Source organism: Peromyscus californicus, unplaced genomic scaffold, assembly GCF_007827085.1.
Source record: "Peromyscus californicus insignis strain IS unplaced genomic scaffold, ASM782708v3 Scaffold_18__1_contigs__length_77618521, whole genome shotgun sequence".
Taxonomy (NCBI): Eukaryota; Metazoa; Chordata; class Mammalia; order Rodentia; family Cricetidae; genus Peromyscus; species Peromyscus californicus.
The window spans coordinates 64,125,890-64,153,501 of NW_026294480.1; the positions used below are offsets into that span (position 1 = coordinate 64,125,890).

Consider the following 27,612-nt stretch of genomic DNA (forward strand, 5'->3'; position numbering starts at 1 on the left):
TGGTTTAACTACTTTTATTTGGGGACTAAGGACCTCCATAGGATCTTTCACCCTGCCTCACAGACTTTGTTTATAACAAGATTAAAAATATATGAAAAACAATGACAGAATGAAAACGATACCCCTCATTTTGAAAGAGTTTACACACTAAAAGGAGATTTAACTGACCTCTCTTTTGGAAGATTGTTTTTCTTCAAGGCTGTTTAATGTATTCCAGATGAGTATGGGAAGTTCTGAAGTATTCTTTAACATTCGAATGTCAAAGCTCTAACTTACTGGTGTGTTTTCATTCAAAGCATTGCACCAGCAACAGACCATTTCATGATATATATACCAGGTTTAACCCAAAGAAAAATGGCTGATTCTATTTGAGTCAGAAGAATCAAATAATACTGTAGTAATAAAGCAAAATTGACTTTTAATGTTTGTTACCAGTTCATTTTATCTTACAGAAAATGAAAACAGTCTTTTTGTAATACAGATTGGTTCTCCTCAAACTTGTACTTTGTAGCTACTAAACACATTTAAATATTGACTTTTCTTCTAACTGTGTGGCTTAATGATTTCTGTATTATTTATAACTTTTTTTGTATAGTGCTGTTCTGGCAGTCATGAGCTATGACACAGTTAACTTCTCAAAAAATTTGTCAGCTGTCAATTGATTTTTCTCTAAGTATTCTATGCAAAACCAAAATGACACAAATAAAAGAAAAAAAAAAAAAACAAGTTAAACCAAACCTGATGACTGATTCCCTTCTAATCCTCCCTTCTTTAGTGGTCAGCTACTCCATGACAAAAGTGTGTTTTTAGGAGTACTGAAGTCAAGAAACCCAGTATGGCTGCCAGCAACCAAATTGGAATCTTATTGAGTCTACTAATTGCCACAATAGCAAGCAACCATCGTACTGCATAAAACAACACTAACAGGTGCCGGCCCCCTTTATAGGAAAGAAATTTTAAATTTACAAATACTACATTTGGCTAAAAGTTGCTGTGACAAAATATGGCAGCAGTCATTAAAAGATGGCTTCCAGTGTTAATATGACAACTTATCTTCATCCCTGTATTGTATTTTTATGTGAATTGGTTCTTTTTGGCTTAGAGTTTTCAAATGGAAGGAGGGAATCTCAGTAAAATGTGTAGATATAATTTGTTCTTTATATGGGCCATAAGATAAAATATGATGGAAACATTTTGTAATCTATCATCTTCCTTTGGTACTCTGGGAACCTTGAAATCTACAAAGTGATTTCTGAATTAGACAGTGTTATGTCAGCTTTCTGCTAGGAATTGTGCTAAGACAATTTTTTTCTCTTGAAAACATTCATAATGAGATATGAAGTATGAAAATAGATATTTGGTGGAATAAAACAGTGAGATGAGAACATTAAAAGACCCCTTTTCAATGAGGAGTTCAGAGGGCACAGGATTCTGGTCCTTTGTGTGAAATCAGAAGTTAAAAACTCTGCCCAGCAGTGTTCATTCGAGGATTTTTTCAAGAACGGACAATGATAAGCAGTTGGTATAGATGTAAGTCAGCTAACAGTCACTTTGGAGATTTTGATCAGCACCATTTCCTATACTAAGTATTCAAAAGTTAAGAAATGCTACTGTGCTTAAATGTTTAGTCCTATGACGCTAACCGAAAGGAATGCACCCACTTCACCATAAAATTTTCCTACTTGCATTTCAGACAAAATTCTTAAAATATAGGTAATGATTGTTCAAGTATGGTCTTCCTCCAAAGAGCTTATCCCTTCCCATGAGCTGGTCAGAGTCTCCTTCTTAAATAATATATTCATTATATTCTAGACCATTCGGCATCTTTAACTTGTGTTTAGCTTAGAAGTCTGAGTTCAATCAGCGGTGTTTGCCTGAAGTCGCCTCATCTCTTTGGATTTATAGTCTTGTATAATTTGCATATCCTAACTTAAAACTGTATCCTCATGCTCTAAGGCTAAAGCATCTGAAAGAAAGGAGCTAGTTTTACTTACAATATTTTATCTAGATACTATATCATGATAGTTATGGTTCCATGGACTTCCAACTGCTCTATACCTTCCATACACATGCCTCTATATTTATAGAGCAAATTTATTACAGTTATTACAGAGCTTTAAATGCAACCACGGTCAATTCAGGAAACAGATTTATTTACTCATATTCATTGGGGGGAAAATCTACATTGAAAACATTGATGACAGCACACCAGCTATGCTTGTACTTGGATTGTTATACTAAGGTCCACTCACCAGAATTCACTGTGAAACAATGGGAAATCAGAAAATTACTTGAATACAAATCTTGGTCCCTGTGGGGTCTCAGCAGTCATAAAAAGAAAGCTTTATTTAAGATTGGAGTTGCTAATACTGAAAGTCATTGTTCTGAGTTTGGACTTAACTGTTCACTTAAAGCTTGAAGGTGTAAAGTGTTCAGTGTGAGTTCTGGTATTTTGTTTCTGCTAAATGAGAACCAGAAAGGAAACTGACAGTGACTATATTTTCTATTGGAGAGCCTTTTTTTTTTTTTTTTAAATTTTCCCTCCTAAACACAGGTCCTATTTGGGGTTTGTGTTATGTATACAAACAAGAACACAATTTTGGAAGTTGAATCTTGATTTCTTAGTTAAACAAGTGTAGAGTTGTTATTCATTCATTGGATGATTTTCATTATGGAATGTAAATAAGAAAGAAATATTAAATAGTTTAAAGTTATTTTTATAGGACAATAATGTTTCATAAGCTAACATAAAATCAAGCTGCTACATTTTTATATGTTTTCTGTCCAGCAGTTTATCTTTTCAACTGCCCTGAGTAAATTCTAAATACTGCTTAGCAAAGATCCCTTAGAATTTAAATATAACTCAATGAAGCTACTCAAAAATGATAGAACAATTCTTTCTGATAGGTAATCTCAATTAGAAGGTAGCAATCTCTCATTGGTAAAATAATATCTGTGTATGTTAAGTCTCTACTTCATATAAATGGGTTGCCCTAGGAGTTCTAACTCTGGTTTTATTATTATGTATCTGAGTCTATATGGTTTTCTTTTTAGTCAAAAAGGTAGAATTTTAAATAGTAAACTATTTTGTATACTGGAGACTTGGAGTATTAACTTTTAGAAAAATTGTCCATTGTTCCCTTGTGAAACTGAGGTTTTTTGTTTTTTGTTTTTTTTTTTTTTTTTGCACCTCCCAGAATCCCAGTTTCTGTAAAGAGGCCTGTATTTCAAATTTGTTGTTCTAATTTGTTCAGCGAAATGCATTTCAAAGTTGTAGAAATATGTAAAATTTGTGCTTGTGTAAGTCGCTGCTGATTTCCCCTAACACAATCCTGGTTATCCTCAGCCTACTGCATGCCCCGTTCATGAAATGGCATTTTGTTGGGATGATGTAGCATACATAACACAGGCTCTGAAGCCCGTTTTTAGCTTCCCTTATACTTATATTAATTTATAATATACATTGACTGATAGCTTTACAAAACAAATGACTGATCTGGCCTTATAAAAACGACTCTTTACAGTAAGTGGAAAAGGGTTATCACAGTTTTGGTAACTTGCATGAGTTCATATTAAAAACAAGAACGAAAACAAAAGACCTTTCACGCGTTCCCTCTGACTCGAGAACCGACTCTTTCTAGGGCACCATCAAAGTTAGTTGTATGCTCTGAAGCAATAGACCCCGTACAGCTTATGCTTTTTATCCGGGAAGCCCACAAAGCGCACTGCAGCCTCAGTAGGACTGCAGCGCCTTCTTGGCCGAGAAATAGGGTAGCGGACGCTGCCATCGGCCAGCCAGCCAGCATCACAGCGGTCGTAGCCCAGAAGCTTCCAGGCAGCAAATATCTGGCCCACTTTTGCAATCTGAGCACCGTCATTGAGACAAGCTTGCACCGCCTCGTCGTAAGTGAGCTTGGTGGGGTGGATCAGGTAGTAAAATCGGCCTGCGGAGAGAAGGAGAGAGAGTCAGCCAGCCTGTGACAGGGCCACAGAGAAGGAAGGAGCCAAGGCCAAGTGCTTCTCAATGACAGGAGATGCAGAGCAACGTCGGAAATTCGGAGAACATAGCATTGCCATCTAAATGTCATAGCATTGCCATCTAAATGTCATATTAATAGGTCACTCTAGATTAAATAAATTCACTTCCCCCTTGCTTCTTGGCGTGTGCGCCCACATGCCCTTGTACAGCATTAAAAAGAAAAGTCCAATGGCAGATGCAGTTTCTGTTAGCTAATTAGAGACTGAAAGAGCCCTTCTGTAGTTCTAGGGAAGACAGACTATCACGCTGGAAGAAGGGCTATTTAAATTCTACTTGTTGCAAGACTGAACCCCAGTACAAGTTTCTAGAGAGGCAAAATTTGAATGTGAAAGGATCAAAAAGCATTCCTGACATAAAAGTCCATTTAAGAAAACCAAAAGCCCTCAAGTTCTTTTCATTACAGGTATCAATAAGACCTTATTCTCAACCAAAGCCTACAGCATAAGAATGCATCAAACACAGGAAGTCATTCGCCATCCATGATACTCTCACTGAATGCAAACCGGGCCTGCCCTCCCTTTCGAGCCCCGGGGTTTGTTGATGTTTTAAAACTTCCATCATTTGAAGCCTGACATCATGCTGCTTCTTCATTGCATAGGGACACTGCTACTTTCAACCACTTACTGCAGTATCAGTTACTGAGATCCCATTAGCATGATGAAATATGATAACATGCACAAAATGTATCCTCAATTGACTGAAGCGGCACACACTGAATATTCTCTCAGTCATGTTAGTTTCAAGTATAATATCATCTTTTCTTATCAGACACATCATGTACTGTAATTAATGTCCATGTGTATGTGCTCATTTGTTTATGGTTTTGATTGCATGCATGTGGCAGCGAGAGGCACAACCCTGGTGTCATACTCAGAAATGCTGTTTACATCTTTTGATATGGGGCCTTTCATTAAACTAGCCTAGATGTCCAGTGAGTCCCAAGGATCCCCTTGTTTCTGATTCGCCATTGCTGGGGTTATAAGTGCACCCCTGTACATCTGGCATTTTAGTGTGAGTTCTCAGGACTGAACACAGTTCTTTCTGTTTGGGAGGCAAGTGCTTCACAACTGAGATGTCTCCCGACTCCTAAACAGGCGGTCAAAGCCTAAACTAATGCTACCAGTTCTTTCTACCCTAAGCTAATGAGATCTGGAATAAGTGGGAAAGCCACAGCAACCTTCATTAACTAGAGAGTTCAGTCTGCCAGCTACACAAATCAGCAAACCACAGTACGTCAGTTCAAGTCTGACCTCTACATGTTTGGAATGCAGTTTGCCTGGGACACACATCCATCTGTTCAACACCGTGAATGGCTTCAGTACTGTGATGGCTAGAGCTACAACATTCAAAACTGTTGGGCAACAGTGACCATGTGGTCGGCAAAGCAAAATGGCTTCCCATCTGTTTTCTTTCTTTGTTTCTTTTTCTTTTTCTTTTTCTTTTTAAACAGAGATAGCATAGTGACCACCCATTCCTTTTTGCTTCCTCCTGAATCTATTTCCAGGGACCCTAAGTATAAAACTTTGGGCTCAAATCTTGATTCACAGGCATGTGACTTGTGCATTTGTTCTGGCTAAATAGAAGGTCTTATGTTTGTTTTAATGCTCTGTAGTCTTAAAACGCTTTTGGTGTTTTTTGTTTTTGTTTTTTTTTTTTACCGTTGTTTCTTTGAGACAGTGTCACTAAATAGCTCAGGCTAGCCTTGAACTTACGAACCTCCTGCCTCAGCCTACCAAATGATAGGATTACAGGCTTGTGCTATTATTAATAAATTTTGAACAAAGGCTCCTACATTTTCATTTTGTGCTAGGTCTTGAAGATGATGTTCAGGACAGCACACCCAAAGGGCTGGGAGTGGGAAGAATGCAAAAATCAGTCATTATGCTGTGGAACCTTCCCCCACCTTTCTCTTCTGATGCTGACAGGGCTTTCTTTGTCTCACTCATTTCCTCCTTTGGCCTGAACTTTGCTGATCGTAATATTGTGACTGGGCAAGGGAGGGCATGTATGGCAGGGAAGCTCCTTCCTTCAGCATAGAGTAATGGGTGCAGGGATAGCATCCTGAGGCAATGTGAAATGTGTACCACATGACAGCTTCAAGTGCTTCATAAAAACAGGATGGTTAAAGTGTAGGAGGACCAGAGGTAGGCCGTTTTTTGTTTGATTTATGTAGGCAGTTAAAAAAATGATGACATTCAAGATTCAAGAACATTTTATCTATCCTTTTAAAATACAGTAATACCTTAAATGGTTGATTTTTTTTTCTTGTTGTTTGGTTTTGTTTTTCGAAGTTATCACCCAAATCCAAACAGTGTTTTAAGACAACTTGTTCTCTGGAATAGAAAGGAAGGCAGCGTAGCTACCATCTCATCTTACCATTGAAGTTGGATGTAAAACAGAAAACATCGTATCTGCTTTTATCTTTGTCCCAAAACCCGTAATTCCTGACGCCAGGCACTGTGTTCTGGCCCCCACAGGGCTCGCGGGGTTTGGTGATAGGGTACTGCACAGATCCGTCACTGAGCCAACCAGCATTGCACCAATCCAGTCCACCCCGCCAGGCATCGTACAACTGGTCGAAGGACGCAATCACAGCATCCTGGTCCAAACAAGCCTGCCGCGCCTCGTGGAAGTTGAGATTGTAGCGCCCCAGCCGTGGAAAGTAAGGGAACACGACACCTGTCCAAAGAAGAGAAGGGAAAGGTCATCAGTGATAGGATCCTGAGCACATCCATGTACAGACGAGTGTGGGGGGAAAGCGGGGTTTCCAGATGAGCTAGGTTTTGGTCAGGTTTCAGTGGTCTCTCACAACCCCTTTCCACGGCACACACTTTGTCCCAAGCATCGCACAATTTGCTGTTTGTTACTTGGATTGATAACTTCAGTGACTTGCTTCCACTGCCAAGAGCTCAACTTATGCTCAAAATTTCTCCTTTCTGACAGAGAGGCAGCCATGGGTTACAGTGTCTAAAACAGTGTCTTGGAAACATGTCTCCTGCTACTGGTTACAAACCCTAGCACAGACACTGTGGAACTTTTCTGGGAAGGAAAAAACTCAGTGGTAATAGCACAGGCGGTGGGGGGATGCAGTGCTTGGGCACATGGTATTTTTTAAAAATTCACAGTGTTTTTCAGTCATTACTGTTATGGAGTTAGCAAGTAGTTTCATATACTCTTCAACACTTAGAGACATATGTTGAATGCTTCAAATATGAGTGACTATCTACTTTTACATGTGCTCCTAAAACCATCCAAGTAAGTGACTGTCTCCTTGGGATTATTATTTGGAGAAACTTGAAGTAGTGAGGCATACCTCATGCGAAGTATTATAACTCTTGGTTTCAACTTTCAATACATTCCTTAACTGTTGCTCCCTGCCCTTGAAACAGCGCTAAAATAAGGGATTTTACTTAAAACATTTCCAGTATTGTTTATTTAAAGGCCAGGCAAGCAAAGTTGATTGAGAAATAAAGGCCCATCTCCCTGCAACAGAGAGGTGCTGCATGGAAGGGACCTGAAAATGGGTTCCAGTTTTGGCTTCTCTATTTATATGTCATATTACAAACTAAAACCGAGGTTTTGAAAATGCTCTCAATATAAATGGATGAAAAAAAATTGCTTCCTTAAACTTATGCTATGCAAGATGAGCACAGAGCAAACATCCATTAACTGGTTAGTTCTGAAGAGTCGAGTATTTCAGTGAACAATCCCCTAGTAAATGCAAAGAGCATCGATTGGTGTTTGACTGTGTCTCAAAAGTATTTCTTTTTGTCAAATCATTATTGGGGTGGAGGGTTGAGCTGTCTCACATCCCACATAGTTTTTTTTTAAGGATGGATTCCCAAGATAAGTATCCAGAATTGTGTCATTTCCTGCATATTAAGGAAGACATCTGTCAAAGTGTCTACCCCATAGTTAATAAAAGATAACCCAGAGCAAGCATTCTTAGAAATATTATTCCAACTACTTAGTATCTTAACACATGGAATGAAGGCACTTTGTCCCACTGGCCCACTAATTGTATGGGCATTAAGTTGCATGCTACAAAACTGCACATTCTATTCAAGATGATGCACAGTTCCCTAACAACCAATCATGGCCAGTGTGTTCTTTTCTAAATTATCCTGGACGTTTCTACAAGAGGATTCTGAGGCTTTAAACCAAGTCTCGTCCCTTGTCCCTCTAGACCAGTCCAGCTGGCCCAGGTCACCCCAGGCGAGGATCCAAGAAGGCTTTCTGATCTCACTCTGCCTTCTCAGGTTCTTGGCTGAGGGATCCATCAGCTGGATCAGAGCCAACAGAAGAAGGAAAACCTTTGACTTCTGCTGCATTAAGGGGGAAGAAGAGCCTGGAGATGGTTCTAAGGATGCTCTGCCCCCACTCAGCTGGGACCACCGTGTACCCCAGAACGGAAGTGTTACAATGCTCTCTGTACCCCATGCCATTTGTTCTCTTTACTTAGCAATCCCAGATGTGTCCCCAAGAAGGGAAATAATCTATAGTGCAATGATTCTCTTGGTAGCTGGAACTCAAGCGGCAGAAAACCTCCCAACATCTTTATCTGGAGATAGAATCTATTTATGTGACCTTTTCTTTTCCACATGGTTCATGATGGAAACAGTGGGAAATGTAGGATACTTGAATTTGTAATGACTTTAAAGACCCAGAAAACCGTTTGGATTTAAACTCACTATCATTTGTCATGTGTCATGGTGCTTCTAACGGGCAGTAAAAAAGTTTCCATGAGTCCGAGATTATCTGCAATACGACTGATTCAGTTCCAAATCCAGTATACTTTATTTATATTTAAGTTGCTTTCTATTTTAACATAATGTCATACAATCTTTTTATAAAGTCACATGCCTTTTGTTACCATTTTATTATTTTCTGTAAAAATTTAATTATTAACTTTGTTTTTAAAAAAAGTTGAAGGTAAAAAGCATCCCATACCAGGATTAACTAGACCCACAGTCTCTACATCTCATTAATAGTCTGTCCATCTCACCGAACTTCTTTAGAGTTAGAATATGTGTTCTGAAGCCATGGAGCTTCACGTTGGATTTTATGGGAGAGATGAAACCAGTGAATCTCTATATGCTGATGGACCCTTGTGGGATTCAGGAGGGCCAGTGCTCAGTGTTAGCATTTTCAAAAGCCACAAATGTGTCCTAGGAGGGGATAAAAGCTTCTAGCAAACACAGATCCGTGATTCTGTGAGGGAAACCATCCACCAACGCAGCCATTTTCACTGTTCGGTGTAGAACAAGGGTGAAACTCCTGAAAATAAGGCGCCTTGAACTGTCTGAGAAACTCTCAGCTCAGACCTTTGCCTAGAGTGATGACCGAGAAGGGAGATGGAGGTAAGGACACGTTCTCTTGTGTAGCCTTGTCCACGTGTTGACCTTTGAACCTACTGAGTGTAATATATTCAAAAAATAGAAATCCTCCCAAAACACCTCTATTATTTGATATTTGGTGTCTAAAAGACCCTGGGCCATTAAAAGAATTACTTCATTGCAAGAATATTTAAGTAAACCCAGAGGTTACTTTTTCTGCTAAAGTAACTTTTAAAGCCATTTTGCAGAATACAATTACATGTATTGTACTGCAGATGTCCTTTACAAATCTTACCATTAGCTTGAAATGGAGATAATTTTAGAAGCAAATAAAAAAGAATCTAATTTGAATTTCTCAATAACTAAAAAATGGCTTTTAAGTTTTGAATGGCATAAGGCTATTTCCAAAAATTATTAATTCAGTTTCATTGCACATTTCTCCTTGTAAATAGCTTCAATTTTGCATAGAAGTATTGTGCATACATCTCAAACATGAAAGCTGAAATTAATTGCAGACTGCCGAACCACAAAAGAATAAAAATTTGCTAGGCATAGACTTTCGGGTCCTCACATTACTATGGGAACCACCACATGCTATCCTCATTAAAACAAAGGGGTAGTGGCTAATTATTTATAACTTTACAGTTTAACATGCCTCATGAATACCTACCTTGCAACTCTAATGCTACCACAGCGGTATCATCTTCTAGACCTTCAATCACCTCACACTTGTATCTTCCGTAGTCCTCCAGGGTGAGATCTGTGATTACCAGCGAGGCGTCATTGTCTCCGCCTCCCCTCAGAAACACACGGCCCTGATATCCGCCGTAGGTCTTCTTGTGGTAGCCCATGGAAACGAAGACATCCACCTCCCTGAGGTAATCTGAAGTTAGCTTGGTCCACTTAATGCGGATTTTGTGGATGCCTGAGCCAAATGCTGTAGGGTCTCGGTAAAATTTACACGGCAGTGTCACATTGCCACCTCGGTGTGAGAAGACTTTGGCTTGCTCTGCTTCCACGAGGAGGCGGGGGCCATTTTCCGCTATAACAGCAAAAACAACAAAAAAGCAGGATGGAGAGGCAGAAAATAATTTCATGTGCTTTTAGACTTTTTTATATGATAAAAAGGGCTATCTGACAGAGAATATACCATTCTCTGTGATTAGACAGAAGGTGTCTGTAAGCCACTATAAAGCTGGGGATGATATGCACAACAATCATTATAAATTATGGGATTCAAACAATATTAATGGTTTAATGGTTTTATAGAAAATTCTAAATATTGTTTTAATTCCACTTTTCTTTATTTAAAAACCAGGAAAGTAGACGCAAAGTCAAGGGAAGTGACAGACAGAGTTCCCTGGCCATCAGAATGAACCCCAAATCTTTTTTTTTTTTTTTTTTTGGTTTTTCGAGACAGGGTTTCTCTGTGTAGTTTTGCGCCTTTTCCTGGAACTCACTTGGTAGCCCAGGCTGGCCTCGAACTCACAGAGATCCGCCTGGCTCTGCCTCCCAAGTGCTGGGATTAAAGGCGTGCGCCACCATCGCCCAGCGAACCCCAAATCTTTTAAGGCTAAATAAGTCCAGCTAGATTTTCTAGTGCAGCGAGTCTGAAATACACTGGGAGAAAAACTTTGAAGAGACACAGTTCACTTGCATCTTGTCATTAAGGTCACATGCAAGTACTTTTGCAATTATGTTTTCCATTTATGTGCACATCTGTACCATGCTGCTCTAAAGCACTTCAGGCCACATTTATACATCCCGTTTCAGCTGAGGCTGGGCATCGGAAGGGTAGTATTAATGCTTAATGCTTAACTCCACTAAGTTTTGAGATACATTCTTCAAAATGCAGAAGTTTCAAGTCTGCTGAAAATTATACTTATTTTCTAACACCAAGTAACTATTTCAGTCTTTGTTCCCTTTGGTTGCCTCCCTCCTCCCTCTCTGTTTCTTCTCTCTCTCTCTCTCTCTCTCTCTCTCTCTCTCTCTCTCTCTCTCTCTCTCCCTCCCCCCCTCTCTCTAGCCTTGTTTTACACTTACCACTTCCATCTTTATTGTTCTTGCCCTGTGGTTTCCTGCCTTCACCTTCCAAGGACTTCCTGGCTTTCCAAAGAGCACCACAATAATATAAGTTGCCAAGTCAGCAGGGCCTTTGCTTTTAGAAAGCCAGATGTTATTTTCAGATCTTGGCTTTCCCTGGGGTTCCCTGGTTAGCACTTTATGTTTTTGACCTTGACACATTCTATTGAGGATTCTTGAGATGTGAAAATGGGAAGGTGTAAGAACTCTAGGACAAGCAAACCTCTTGCCTACACACAGTTTCCAAACTATAAAACCTTCCTTTTATATAGCTTGGCAGTCAGTCCTTGCACCCTTAGGACAATTGCTACTGAACAGTCCTTCACCATGAATCTTTTAAGATGTACAAATCACAAGATGTACAAGTCACCTGGAAGAGTAACCACTTACCTTGAGACAGAGCTCAAAACTTAATAACACACATACAATAGGTTCTGATTCAACATAAAAATATATAGAATCAGGTAGCCTGATGTTACTGTGATCAGAATTGATATTCAAAATTTAGCATATCATTGCATTTATGATATGAGTCCCAATCCTCAAAAACTGAAAGTGTAACAAAGTCATCAATGTTCTCATTTTCAATAGATAATGCCAGCTGACAATAATGACTTTCGAGAGTAGTTAGTTAAAATGAGTCACAAACACAGTTCACTAAACATTTGTATATATTCCAATCATTATCTCATTTAGCACAAGAGAATCTGAAGATAAAAGAGACAAATCTCCTTTCTACTCCATCCCACATATAGATATACATATACATATACACATACATACCCCCACTCAATATCCCAGGTCTGTATCTAAATTCTATCTAAAGATCTCTGGCCATCTTTCTCAGGGGAGGAAAAGATGCTCTGACTAACCATGCTCACCAATGACCATAGGGGACATTGATGGCTAGTGTTTGAGGGACACACCTGGACTTTATGGCATGCTGGGCTTTGAGTATAAATAAAAACACTGCACATTTTTGCAAGAGGCCTCAGTTTTATGATTTGTCCAAGTTGTTCAATTTAAAGTTAAAACCAATACTCAGCATGCAAAGATAAAGGGCACAGGAGTACCAAGGAAGAGGGCTTTTCATGTGATAGAGACCCTGGTCTAGTCTCACTGTGTCAATATATAACCTTTCTATTTGGGCCAGCTGTGTATTCCTTAAACTCCTTGCCTTACAGATGAATTAGGAATAGTAAAGCTATCATACAGTAGACAAGCTTACACACACGAAACACTTAGAACACTATCAGAATATAGCACGTGGCATTAACTACTGGGTTTCTGTTGCACAGGTTTTACTCAATATATCTTAGAATACTAGAACACTGCCTAGTGCCAAGCAAAAATTTCACACTTGTAGATATTCAGTATCAACTACTTGTAATGTTTTTGAGCCAAGCAGGTAAAAGACTAAATAATATATCAAAGTCAACCTGTTTTTCAAGAGGACTTGGGAATTTGAGGGTATGGTGCAATTGTAATATGTTTCAGGATGAATCCAAGGTCTTGTTTCATAAATTACAGAGCAAAGAACGAAACTCTTGCACAAAGGACTGCGACTTCTATGTTTTCTGTCTTTACTGTTAACACTGCTTCTGTGGTATTTCATGTGGGCAGAGGCTGACTTGTGTATTTCAGGGTTTAACATTCTTCTCAGGCTCTATGGAAGTCTAGGGTTCTTATTTCTTTCCATGGAAGTGGTGAATTGCCTGAGATTCCAATAACAACTCTAAGAAGGATGCCTAGCACATTTAGTGATGAACGGTCATGAGTGTTCACTAACCCAAACCCCAGCACGGCCCTGACAATGGCTTTGGTTTGCACTTCAGAAGACGTATACTGCAGATTATAAAGCCCTGAACACGGCTGGAGAGAGGAGTCTACTACCAAACAAGAAGATATGCAAGAATGAAACCTGGCTAGCAAGTCAGAAGCTTTCTAAGTTCTGTCAGAGTCGTGCTATAGATCAGCTCCACCCTGTCTACTTCAGAAGAACCCCTAAGTTAATCTTGTGACCAGGCTCTATGTCACACAGGCTTTCATCACGAGACCAGTCAGGAACTACATTAAGCAAGGAAATGAAAAAGAAATGATAACAGCATCAAAGAGGAGCCAGAGAGCTGATGTCAGAAGGTACAGTGCTGCCTGAAGTAAAAAAAAAATCTCAGACCTGATCATGAGGTTTGAGTTATTTTGTTTGCTCATGTATTTTCCAGAGAGGGTTTTTTTTTTTTTAATGTAGCCTTGGCTGTCCTGGAATTCACTCTGTAGATCAGGCTGGCCTCGAACTCAGAAATCCACCTGCTTCTGCCTCCCGAATGCTGGGATTAAAGGCGTGTGCCTCCACCACTTGACACTGACCATGAGGTTTTAAATCATAACTTAGACTGATCTATTCATGCATCAATCAAAGCCCTTTGAGTGACAGGGCAGAGGTCTCACAGCAATAAGGAAGCAAAGTATAAAGTTCAACCTTGATCTTCAGAATCAGTACTTCTTGTTTTTCTTCTTAACAAAATGAAAGAATAAACAAAACAATGCTGCATATATGTGCTTATTTTGTTCCTATCTTCACTCTGGAGTCACACAAACTCTTAAGTAAACTGAAGACCTTGTCCTTAGATGAGGCTGTTTACTCAGAACATAAAGGTAATTTGGGAAATTAAAGATGCTCAGTGGGGGAGTAGCTTTTGTGAAGAGCGTCTTGTAAGTATGAAATTACTTGTTTCTAATAGAGATGGTGAGTGAAGGTGACTTGAGAGACTTGATGCCCTTCCAAGCACATAACTTACTCCAGGGGAAACAGCAGGGTATGGCGAGAACGCCAACTGGGGATGCACTGGACCGCTGGGTCCCTATTATTATTTTACAGACCGCTGTGAAATCTAGAGGGTCAACTCAGCTGCACCAAATGAAAGCAGTATGACCTTCGTATCTGCCATGTACTTTAGATGAAATCTTTAAACAATAGGTCAAAGTGATTGTAGAAAAAATAGTTGAAACATAGCTTTGAAACTATTGTTCTTAGTCCTGTTAGAAGTGTAATTGTTTTGAAGTTCATGTTAAGAGAAACCCAGATAACAAAAAAGGAGAAAGGACTGTGAGTCAAAGATTGTCCCTCTGAGAGAGTCGTGCAAGATGACAAGTCTTGTTAGGTGACTTTCTCCCATGGTGTATAGGAAATACCAGTGTCCAGAATATTAGATTTCTTAGACCAATTGAAAAAAATGTGGTCACTTATTTAAGATAGTCAAATATGGGAATTAAAAATACACCTATGCGATCCACAGCCAAGCACTGGCCAAGCTCCAGGAGGCCAGTCGAAGAGAGGGAGGAGGGATTATACAAGCAAGGGGGTTAGGTCAAGGTCATGACAGGGAAACCTACAGAGACAGATGACCTGAGCTCCTGGGAGCTCATGGACTCTGGACTGACAGCCAGGAAATCTGCATGAGCCCGACCTAAGCCCTCTGCATGTGGGTGACAGTTGTGTAGGTTGGTCTGTTTGTGGGGCCCCTAGCAGTGGGACCAGGACCTGTGCCTGGTGCATGAGCTGGCTTTTTGGAACCTATTCCCTATGGTCAGATGCCTCGCTCAGCCTTGATGCGGGTGTTGCGGGGGGGACCCTGGTCTTGCCTCAACTTGATATGCCATGCTTTGTTGACTCCCATGGAAGACCTGGCCCTTTCTGAGTTGTGGAGTGGGGGAGGGTAGGAAGGAGGTTGGGAGAGGGAGCACGAGGAGAAGAGGGAGGGGAAAGTGGTTGGTGTAAAAAAAAAATATACACCTCTGCAGGAAACAGAACAAAACAAAACCTTGGTACCTTTTTGTGTGTGTGTGTGTGCTAAGACATATACAGTATATATGACTACAAATACGCACACACTAGTATACATGTATATTCACACATATACATACTTACACGTTTTTAAGTCACATTCAAGTGTGCGGTGAGGTGCCGCTACCTACTTCCACTGCACTGTGCAGTCATCACTGTTGTCTCTCCTCAGAGCCTTTCCCATCACATCAAACAGAAAGCTGATTTTTCTTGTATCCCAAACACACAGACAATGATGAAACTGGAAGCCTTCTGACAAGTTGTTTGAAAGACCCTAACAAAGTTTTTTTTCGTTTTGAGACAGGGTTTCTCTGTGTAGTTTTGGAGCCTGTCCTGAATCTTGCTCTGTAGCCCAGGCTGGCCTCGAACTCACAAAGATCCGCCTGGCTCTGCCTCCTGAGTTGGTATTAAAGGGGTGTGCCGCCACCACCACCTGGCTGAACAAAGTTTTAAAAATTCTTTCTGGAAGGGTAGAAAAATGTGTGTGTGTGTTTGGGAGGTGGGGTGGGTTGTTTGTCTGTTTGTGTGCATATGTCCACATTTTGAAAAGTTTGAACTTTGTGTATTTATTATGTATGCACAATGTTTAACAATCGTATGAAAATAAATTAAAAATTGAGAAATTCTTTAATAAGTAATCAACCTTAAAAAAATAAAACAGACAGAAAACAACCCAAATCCTTGTCTGTGGCACCTCAGGAAAAACATGCAAGCAGTCAACAGATGTGATTATGATGTGTTGTTACAAATAAAGTATTACATTTTTTTACAGAAAGCTTGTTGTTCCCTTAACAAAACTGATATCTCCAAGCAAGATTTTAAAGATGCTCCATTTCACTTCCCTTACTCCTTAAAGCAGTGTTTCCAAGGACTCTCATGGTGTCTAGTTTTGAATTATAAATGAAAGAAAGCCCCGACGCTGGAAACAGGGTAATGAAGATCACCCTTCCAGGTCGTGATGGCTGCTGTCTCTCTGCCTTCAGCGACGCTGCCTTCAAATTGTACAAGCTGCAGGATCGTGCTCCTTGCTTCATTTCAACTCCTCCCCACACTCTGGTCCTTCCCTAAGAACTACTTCTTTCTCGTTAATCCAGCTAATTATCCAGAGCTATGTTTTTACAGTCTTCTCAGGCAGCAGGTGTTTTTCCTGAGACCTGCGTTTTCTGGGCTGATATGCAAGGGAGCAAGCATCTTCCTAGGAACTCAACACATCTTCCTCCCTGTCTTCTGACTAAATTGACTGTGATGGGATGTCGTTTGATACTAAAAGACAGTATGGTTTGGGGCGATCCTGATCATGAACATGTGCTGTGTTATTGTTATTGCCAACTTCACAGTAAAAAGTAAAGACACATGCCACCACTGTGTTGAATCCTAAATTTAACAACTTATGGCAATATTGAAAACACTTCTGTCAATAAATGCAAGCCTTTCCACTTGAGCAAGATGTCAAGAGGCCCAAAGGAACTCTATGGAGTCAAATGAATTACATTTCAAAAACCTCAATTCTGAGATGTGCACCTGAATCTGTGTTAAGGTATTGATAAATATTCTGCCTTTTTATTTCCATTTTCTTCATATTTTAGGGTAAGGAAGACATAAAAAGTGGAGATGGTTTATCTCTGTTTTACTAATAGAATATTTTTGGTGGGCTTTTGCCTTTCCCATGTTAATTAGTCTTCACTCCTTTCTTTACTAGTAATGGCAATAGTTAAGCATATGGGCTGTGCCTCTTGCAGCATGATGCCTAATCCCTCTGACCCTGAGTTTCCTCATCAGTACAACAGAGGAAGACAGCTTCATCCCAGGGTTCTTATGAACATTTACTTAAACTCAACATACAGAGAACTTTGCTAATGCCTGACCGACCTGAGTGTTCAGTTGAAGTTACTCATTCTGAGGAGCATTCACTCGGGACGCATGTGTCTGGTGTGTTTACCAGCTGGTTTTCAACTTTACCAAATCCTACACCTCATCAGTCTCCCCACTGAATCTTCTAAAGCAGTGATTAATAGGCTGCGTTTGAGGACCATCAACCTCAAGGAGGCTCTACCCTGCTCTTCTGGTCCACTGGCAATTGACAGTTGATGAAATATGAGGTTTCATTTTCTTCCGTGGTGGAGCCTCTAGTAAGTTGTCCTTACTTATGGTAAATAACCTTCCACTCATGCTCAGGCAGAAAAATTCAAATTAAACTCAGTGAGTCACACACAGAAGGAAGACATGAATGTAGGGGAGGACTTGTCTAGAGGAAAGGTTTCAATGGGAGAAGGAGGATAAGGGGGCATAGGGTATGTGAAAATGCCTAAAAATTATTCTATAAATGTATGGAATGTCAAACATTAACTAGGTTCCCCCCCTACCTCGTCTTTATCTCTATGTAACACAATTTCTCTCTGCTTCTTCCTCAATTTCTTTGTAGGTTTCAGACAATCTTTATTTAGATGTATTCATCATTATTAACCTTACTCCTATTAAAGTCACCATAGCAGCCTATGTAAGGGCCAAGACTAAACTTTTCATAGTGATTTGTTTCCTTTGGAACACGGTTCTAAACAGTTGGAACAACATTGAATGGAATCAAATGTCGACCCTTTTTACCTATTCCTTCACTCAAAAAGTACCTCCCACAAGAGTGCAGAAATGTACATGCTGTCTATCTGGCTCCCATGAGAGTGTGGCACTCAAGAAAGACAGACTACTGGGGTGTGAATCTCAGCTTCAACAGCTGACAAGCAGCTGCCTGGGGCAGGATGCTTACTCTGTGTCAATGTTAGTGAGACTCGCCATCTACATAGTACTGCTGGGGAGACTTAGATGGGGTGATAGAGTTCACATTTCATCCTTCTTCATACAGGTAACTGATTGTAAATGTCAAGGTTGGTGAACTGGCGTTCTGCCATGAAGTCTGTTACTTGCTTCAGAGCAAGGGATGCTTTTAGTACTTTTGCTAACTTAAGAGTTAAATTTATTTGTATGACCAGTGGATAACATGTAAAAATTTAGCATTAAATTCTTATTAATATAGACTGAGAAAAAATAAATCAGGATATCATAGAAAGATTATGGAAAACAGAAAAAAAAAGTTTAAATTGGGGCAATTCAACAGTGTGTTCAATGGCACTGTTAAGATAAACGGGACATCTGTTTCTCAATGCTCAGGGCTCATTGTGGCAGAGGGAGGGTAAAGATGTCGAAGAGCCAGAGGCTGTGGATGACTTTAAGGACACATGTTTTCTGAACACAAAAAGGCAGTTGCAGATATGAACTTACAGCATTTGTGACAGCATGCACAAGACCTGTACAGGCTTGGGCCATACAAAATCCCAGCATGGAGAGGGGAGATGGCCATGAGGTCCTACCCCTGGCTAAGGATCTATCAGCAGCTGATAGATGCTGGGAAAGGGAGAGTCAACTTTCTTAAGGATGAGGCCCCTGGGAAGTTGACCACATACAAGTAAAGGCCATGCATCCAGGAGTACATACACGGGCAGCACACACTATATTTGATGGGCCTTAAAAAAAGAGGGAACAAATTTGGGTGAGTAGGGAAGGCATGGGGGAAGGAATGAATATGATCAGAACACATTGTATGAAATTCTCAAGGAATTAATAAAAATGAGAAGGAGAAATATGCTTTCCAAGAGTTGACTGCCAGGCTTTGTTCCAAAGTTGATAAAGACACTGGAACGATAGTGTGTGCTCTTTTCTTTGATATCTGAGATTATCCACCTATTTCCTAATTTTTGAAACTCTTCTACTATGTGGCAAAGGAAAAGAACTCAAATCGCTTTGTTTCCATGCAGAACATGTCAGGCAGTTTCTTGGGAGGAAGTAGAAGGTCAAATGATTTATAATTTCCAGAAAGGATACTTAATTGTGTGCATTGCGAAGATTAACACCATTGCATAATGTGATAGATATCACAGTAATACAACAGCACTAAGAAAATTGTTTAGGGAACCTTATTGTTTTGCTAACAACCATGAATCATTAAGCCCTCGATGGGTCAGGTATTGAGTTTAGTGCTGAAAGAAAAGAAAGTACAAGTCTGTTGGGAGATGAAGGTCCTGTGCCCACAGCTCTCCAGGGATATGAGGAATGTTAAGCTTGGAGAATTGTCTTCTGAAAAGAAAGGATGTAAAACCTGTTCTTCCATCCAGAAGGCTGGGAACTGGAAGTGACTAATTGTCTGGTGATCTGCATTATCTGTTGGGCCAGGCCACATCAAGCTCTTACAGCCAGGACTGGAGGTGACTAGTAGTCTAAATGACCCTTACATTATCTGCATAGCCAGAGGCTCCCCCAAGTTCCCACAACCAGGACCAGTGCTGGCTAATAGCCCAATGACCTCTATGCTATCAGTATGACCAAGATTGACCAGATGCTTCCTTAGGCCATTAAACTAACACAGGTAGCCTATCTTTCCTTTGAGTTGAGTTTCAATGTAATTATGCCTCCTTGTGCCTAGGGGATTGCTTTACACTAGGAAACTTCTTTCCAAATATACTGTGATTAAATATGCTGGCAGTAAACTGTCTGACATCAGACTCCCAAAGTTTGATCCAGTTTGATTAAGTCAAACTTAAAGAAGTTTTCATTCTAACTTCTTAAAAGTTTGTTTCCCTCCCAGCCATGACCCCACCACAAGTCAAAAACAAATGCTTTGGTTGATCAAGGGTTAGAAAAACGACAGGAACAGCTTGGATAGTAGAAGAATATGGTACAAAGGACAATATTCAGTCTGGGAGCATACACCCCATTCTAGTGGGCAGTGGATACAGGTCTTACCAGCATCATCCTAGGGGATACAGGCAGGGAAGCAGCAAGCCTTTGGGTTTTTTTTTTTTTTACAAAGGCTAGAAAAATAATATTTGATATTAAAGTGTCTACTTATATATAATCCCTTGCTGCTAATTTAGATTTAAAGAGGTTTTTTTTTTCCCCTATCTTTATATCCAGGCAAGTTTGGAACATGATTTCTTGATGTTTGATTTGACTCTGTCTTCCAAATTCTGGGATTATGGGCATGTGCTACCATGCCAATTTAGAATTAAAAATGAGAAACTTCACATGTATTAAAGATCAGGATTCAGCCTCTTTGGGAGTGAATACATGTCTTTTGTATACTCCCTTTTCTAAAGGCATCTTCTTGCCTCTGCCTAGGTATTCTTCCTCCACAGGTTATCCTGTCTAGTCCCAGAAACAGTGGTGACCTATATAATCAGTTATAAATATCATATATAGTTAACTCTATAAACTAGCAAATCCATATACCTTCTGGTCATATATTGTGCTGCCAAACAGTTCTCTCTTCTTTTATGGAAGCCATTTTATCAATTTCTGTCAGTCTAGGCCTTGCCTCCATTAGCCATTCATTTACTCAATAGAAAACCCATGGGTTATGTTTAAGATACTTCTCTTATTCTCCACATCCATTCTATCAGTAAATTCTGGCATTCCTACATCCACTACTTATGGATGATTTGTTTGGCTTACAGCTTGCAGTTCATCATCCATGGACGCCAAAGCAAGAACTTAATACAGTAGCTTGAAGCAGAAGCCATCGAATGTTGGTTACTGGCTTGCTCCGTGGCTTATTCAGCTTGCTTTCCTTATACAGCCCAGGATCACTTGCTCAGGGGTAGCGCTGTCCACAATGAGCTGCATCCTCTCTCGTCAATTATTCACGAGGAAAATGTCTTGCAAACAAACTCACAAGCCAATCTGATGGAGGCAATCCTTCAGCAGTGGTTCCCTCCTCCCAGGTGACTCTAGTTTGTCAAGCTCACAGAAACTAACCAGCACATTCTTAAAGGATTACCTCATATTTACTCCGGGACCATTCATTGCAGTGTGTTGTCCACATGGTCTTTTGTAAGAGGCAGTCATAATAGATTATATCTTTGCTTAAGACTTAACCATTTTTTCAATGGTTAAAAGTAAAATGAAATCCTGGATGGCAAAAAATTACAGTAGTCTGGTTTTTGTTTACTTTTCCGGTCTCATTTTATTTATTTATTTATTTATTTATTTAGTTAGTTAGTTAGTTAGTTAGTTAGTTAGTTAGTTAGTTTTTCGAGACAGGGTTTCTCTGTGTAGCTTTGCGCCTCTCCTGAAACTCACTTGGTAGCCCAGGCTGGCCTCGAACTCACAGAGATCCACCTGGCTCTGCCTCCCGAGAGCTGGGATTAAAGGCGTGTGCCACCACCGCCCGGCCCGGTCTCATTTTAAATCATACCTTCTCCACTAGAAACTTTCAACTGCTTTATAAAAACACAGTGAAGGCTTTCTTCCCCACATTTCCATTCTGCTCACATAGTCTACACATCTGACGATAATAAACTGATTCTTGTTCTAACAGGCTTTATACGCAAAGCATTGTGGATTTGGGGTATTTATGTTTCTCAGGATATCTATACTCCTTTTGAGTGAAGAGTAGAAAAGGTAGGGTGAATTCTTGTTTGACTTCCTTTGTTCAACACACATCAGAGGACAGACTTTGAACATAAAGTGATATACTCAGAGTATGTACATGTGGTGATTAATAACTGACTATACTATACAAGGAAGCCAAGGAGCCAATGTATGTAAATAAACCAGGCAAAATGGCTACCATTTGTACTGATTACTGGATAATGATTCCTGAGTTTACATGTGTCTAGAGGTACTGTGTGGGAACACAGTTCAAGAATGGAGTCGTGTGAGGGGATTTCTTAGTGCTTGTGAGAAAATTCCAAGAAACCAAGACAAATGTCTTATGACCTCTGTTTCTTCAAGAATACAGAATTGTTTTTGGATTATGCTTTCATGCCCTGCCCAGGTGTGGTGGGTAGGAGTGAGTTTCCTTCAGATTATTCTTTACAATTGGCTATTGTTGTCTGTTTATATGCCTCTATGGAAAACCATGGTTTTGCTGCACATGGCTTGTCCTCCACGCGTGGCTCGCCCTTGTGATTGGACACTTTACTCACGTGACTCCTCTGAACTCTCAAGAGTGTAAATTGTCTGATGGTCTGAATCAAGTTGGCTAGTGCAGGAGACTTTAGTCCGCCTCATTTATCGGCTCCATTTTCCCAGGTCCCACCACTTCTAGAGGGGTTGAAGTAGTGTTTATAAAGGTATTGCATTTATTTTTTCAGTATTTTTATTTTGGAATAATTTTTCTATAATAATGACTTTATTTTTCTTAGATACTATTAGTTTGATTATCCTTGAGTGACTGTTTTAATTTCTTAGAATTTGATAGTGTTTCTATTCCAAATGATTTGATCAAAATAACAGATTTTCACTTTACTTTTAAGTAAAGAGCTGAAACAATAAAGAAATGTAACTATTTTCATTAGGTGGTAAAATAGAAAGTTAGCATGCTGTGAAGATTTTAGGCAAGTGCTTTAGTTGAGTCAATACTTGTTGTCATATAGTTTCAATCCAAACAAAAGGGTTACTAGTTAATTATCTGTTCTTTTGTATTTTCTAATAATTTGATTTCTTTCTTAGATTTTAATTTCCGCACGCAGGAAACGCGTTGCCATTGGAAAGGAAGATTTTGTACCTAAAAGTATAAAACTACATGGTTTTAATTGACAGTTAGCAGAGCAATATAAAATAACAGTGTTTGGTACTAATATCAAGCCTAGAAATACTCACAAGCTATATTTTATGGGCTAAAAACTTCAATGAATTTGGATACATAGTTCTAAATGTGCCCCTTTGTGACTACTTGCTTTTCTCTCTATGTTCAATTTTATTTCATCTTTGTTTTCTTCTTTCTGTATCACTGGTGTTGCACTAGTGGTGGTGTTAGTTAGTTTGTTGAGATGATTCAACCTTCAACAGCATGACTGCCGTCTGTGAGAAAGCAGCCCAATGCTCGGCAAACATTTGAATAAATAGATTGCTTACAAGTGAGGTTGGTATGTGCATGTGTGTGTGTGTGTGTGTGTGTGTGTGTGTGTGTATGTGTGTGTTATCAGTAGTTCTTTGTGTGTGTATGAATGTGCGTGCTATTGTCTGTGTGGTTTATTTATGTGTGGAAATGTGTATATGTGTGGATGCTTGTGTATAGATATATGGAAGACAGAGGTTGACATCAGCTGTCTTCCTTGGTCTCTCCTCCTCCTTATTATTTTTTCATTTGTTATTGTTTGTTTGAGTTTTTTATGTTTTTGAGACAGGGTCTTTCACTGAATCTGGAGCTCATTGACTAGGTTAGTCTGGCTAGTCGATGGGCTCCAGGAATCCATCTGTCTCCGATCCCCCTTCCCACGGTGCTGGGGTTAGGAAAGTGCTTCCACATCCAGCCTTTTATGTGGGTACTGGGGAATTCAGAGTCAGGTCCTCGTCCTTGTACAGTGTGCACTTTACCAACTGAGATCTATGCTCTATGCTTGGAATTTTATTTCCTGCCTGTCTTTCCTCCCTTCCTCCCTCATTCCTTCTCTCTCTTCCTTTCTTCCTCTTCATCCCTTCTTCTTTTCATCCCTTCTTGCCAGATTAAACTTCTCTATGGCTATATTCCTATAAGATGCCACCAGAAATGTGCTTAGGTAACTGTGACAGGAAAGGCTCAAGGACAAATCAGTCAAATGTCGTGTTTATATGAATCATCTAAGGAGAATCTGAGGACTATATTTAATATTAATTCAATATAATTTGGTCTTGCTTGGGGAATTTAGATTATAAAACAGAACACTAATGATGAATAAGGGACATAAAATATGTTTTAATAATAATGTGCATTCTAAACATTTTTCCACCTCTGTGAAATCAAACTGCTTATAGGGAATAATTCAGTAATTTGAGGTTCAGCCAGCCAATTTAATAATTGGAGTACAAATAGTTCATAACATTTTGTGAGGGTTTCAATTCTTTGAATTCCTCTGGTTATTACAAATAAAGTTTGAACATGAGAAAGGAATTTAGTCCTTCATGAGGACAGCAAAGGCTCTCGCCCTCCCTGGTTCCTTACTGTGCTAGGAGGGTTTTATTTGTATTCTAAGAGACAACTGAAACGACAACAGCCAATTGGACGTGGACTTTCAGAGCTCTGTAACTTGAAACTTCAATGTGAGTGCTGTAAGGATGGGAGAAAAAAACAGGGTGGAATAGTAGAGATAGAACAGCTTTAGAACAGGTTCACTTTTGAGAATAACCCCACAGCGCTGTGACCTAAGCCACATTTCAGTATTAAAATCTACCAGCGAATATAGGCATGGTATCACATGAAAGCCCTAAGTAACCCTTCCAGGGAAGCCTACACTTTCTAAGGATATGAATTTACAAATTGAAATGAAGTGGACTATCAAGGCATTTGGAAGGAATCCAACAGTGTATGAAATCATTTGAATAACTCGGGTAACTTGGGCTAGAGTCCCCTTTAACTAAATTTCAACAGAACACATGGGATTTTGAGGGCTGGGCTACAGGAGTTTTTCTTGCTCAAATAACTTACCCTAACATGAATAAGTTTATAAATGTCATTATATTTTTAAAATAATATTTTTATCCATTGGTTTTCATATAGACTATCAGGACTGCATGGTTTATATTATAACTTGAGTAGATCTTGTAAGTTGAAAGCAGAGTTATACAAAGCTACTTTATATTAGATTTAAAGTTGCTATTACTAGTGATTCAGTATTACCATTTGCATTGAGTTGAGTTCTGCCACTAGAAGTTAAAAGAATATTATTCTTCATTTTTAATCTCAGCGTGTAAAACCGTTACAGCCTTTGGGCAGGAGCTTTGGTTTGAATACATACATTAAGGAAACAGCTGAGTCAGCAGTTTGCAGAGGGAAAATTTACGATTATATAATTTCCTTTTATGCTTCCACAGTGAAAAAATAAAGTTGCTGGCAGCAAACAAAACCAAAAAGGATGTGCCTACACTCAGAGACATATTAATTAAAAATTCTATTCTGGACTGCCAAAACATTTACAGGACAATATTTCTATCAGATTTACACTATCGAATGACCTTTACAAGTCTTGGTTTTCAACAGCAAACATAGTTTCCTGAGGCTCCACTTTTGACCTTGAAATTACAACTTGCTGTTTCATGTCTTTTAGCAAACTTATAATGTCTCCCAGTGGTTCCCAAACTGAATTTATCTAAAATTAGTAAGAGCATCGATTTAAACTGTTATCTTGTGTAATTCTTACTTTAATTATTTAGCACCCAAGGGCAGGTGAGAGGCTATTGCTCCTTGGACTACCTTTCCTTATTGCATAAGTCTCCCAGCTTTCTTTTTGCAGAATGTCCCTCAACAGAAGCTTAGGCTGACGAAAGAGCTGCATTATACCGCAGCCACTTGCCTTGCTACAGCTCTCTGCCTGAGGATTCAGCTGAGCTCAACAGAAATATGCAGAGCCAGTATATTGGTCCATGGGAATGAGAGCTTCACACAGCAGTTGTAACAGGGTACCTACTATTTCCCAGCCCATGGTTGATTCGGCATTTTCCTTATTTGCATTGCTTCCCTCAATCATTAAGCAACTATTGAGACAGAGTGACCTTACATCCTAAGTTCCTCTGCTTTGCTGCTCTCTCCTGCACATTGCATTTAAATGAACTTCACGCACTCCCCTCTACTTGAAGATACCAATTGCAGGTGAAGTTAACCGCACCAACTCACTGCAGCTGGATGTTCTTAAGATGCCCAACTTCGGTCGTTCCCAAGGTACAATGTCCCCCTCGCGTATGAGCATCCACGCACTAGAAGCATGCTTACTAATTAGCCGAAAGGGAAAGAAAAGTTCGTGCAGCAAGACAGAAATGAACCAACACCACGAATTTCACTGTAAGTACCTGGAAATCCATGTGATGCTCCCTCGAGAAACTTGTGCTTTCTTACCTTGGATGTGAATAACTCTGTCTTGATCCGGAGTGTAGCTGTCTGAAAGGTGATCAGCCCAACAGACCGAAACCAGCACCAGTAGAAGGAGGCTCTTCATCCTTGTAGCTCAGACCCTTCTCCACTGTGAGGATCACATACAAAGAGGCTTGAGAAATTTGGAACCCTTTGGAGTGTTGCACTGCACAAATTATTGCCGCCTTATCATCATAGAATGGGTCTGTAAAAACATTTAACCCAATCTGTTCAGAAAGTTACTGTAGCAGCCCTGGAGAGCTGACGACCGAGCTTTGAAAAATTTCAGTTCCTCTTAAGCAGCCAGAGTCCAAACAGTGTTTAACTCTGTCTTTGCAGAATTGTAAATGTGGAAATTTCAAACACTCTGCTTTTGGCATGAAGACTTACAAAGAGTTAGAAGGAGCTTTAGTGAGGAGGCAAACACTCTTAAAACATTAACCCCCTGAGTTTGGAGTGTAAGTTAACAAAAGAGCAATTTGGCACATCTCTCTATGAATATTTATCCAGCCAGCCTAATTAGGAACTGAATCTTAGACCAGAGCAAATCAAGGGTATTTGCATGAGCCTTAACATCATCATTCCTTGCACATGTGCCTTCCTAAGCAGGTTAGATTTGCTTGTTCTAAATAGAAAAGAGGATGGCAAGAAAAAAAAATCAAGCAGAAGCAGCCCTTTTGCTACAGTCACTTACCATCTTAAACACTGCTGGGGTCTACCGTGCAGAGTTGAAAATTTGGACAAACTAGATTAGGTCTGGGAATGATACACCACTGCAGTCATCCTGATTGATTTTTCATTCATTGCAAGCTAAAGTGCTGACATACCAACTTGGAGTGTCAGGTAGGGTCTCTGCAGTCAGCAGAGCCCTGCTGGGAATGTCCCTGCCAGGCTCGCAGGGCAATTAGGCAAATGAAGAGCTGAAATAGAAAAGGAGGTTCAGCTCTGGTCCTAGGCAAAAGAGGCAGAGCCATCCTTTGCCTGTCCTTTATCGAAGACTGACTCCATAGGAGAGGACAGAAAACCGCATCCCCTAAACTTTGTTACTCGAAGGACCAGAAAGTAATTTCTAGCAATACAAACCTTCCATCCTTTGCAGCGTTTGCAGGGAAGGACTTCAGTGTAGTTTCTGTTCTAATCTAAAAGCTGAGGCAGACATCAAGAAGGACTTTCCTTTGCTCCCCTGCACACAGCAGCCTTCATAATACTGGCTATTTTTAAAACGGAAATTGCAGAGTTCTGGCTTCTCATACTAATTTGTTTTTTTCCAGGAAAGCCTGGCTCCCTGGAACACTTATATTAATGAGTTTACTGTCTGTTCCTGGAGGTCCTTGAGGGAGGCGTGTACTCTATAGCCTGATGCCCCCCACCACCACCCGCATCACGGGGACCTGCCCAGGTCTCTGGGACTGAAAACACACCTCTCTGCAGTTCAGTC

The 27,612-nt window shown here is 39.9% G+C and overlaps 1 protein-coding gene across 2 annotated transcripts; it reads right to left on the reverse strand.

Moving 5' to 3' along the window:
- On the reverse strand, window positions 1-27,368 carry Hapln1 (hyaluronan and proteoglycan link protein 1). Of its 2 annotated transcripts, none has more exons than XM_052743641.1 (5): window positions 27,258-27,368; window positions 26,160-26,283; window positions 10,046-10,417; window positions 6,416-6,718; window positions 1-3,944 (listed from the first exon to the last, which is right to left on the reverse strand). In XM_052743641.1, the coding sequence occupies exons 2-5, from the start codon at window positions 26,257-26,259 to the stop codon at window positions 3,655-3,657; spliced, it is 1,065 nt and encodes a 354-aa protein (XP_052599601.1). In that variant the 5' UTR covers window positions 26,260-26,283; window positions 27,258-27,368; the 3' UTR covers window positions 1-3,654. The 2 variants fall into 2 exon arrangements, with proteins under 2 accessions (XP_052599601.1, XP_052599600.1); XM_052743640.1 differs by lacking the exon at window positions 27,258-27,368 and adding an exon at window positions 26,869-27,042.
- Window positions 27,369-27,612: the final 244 nt, after the last annotated feature.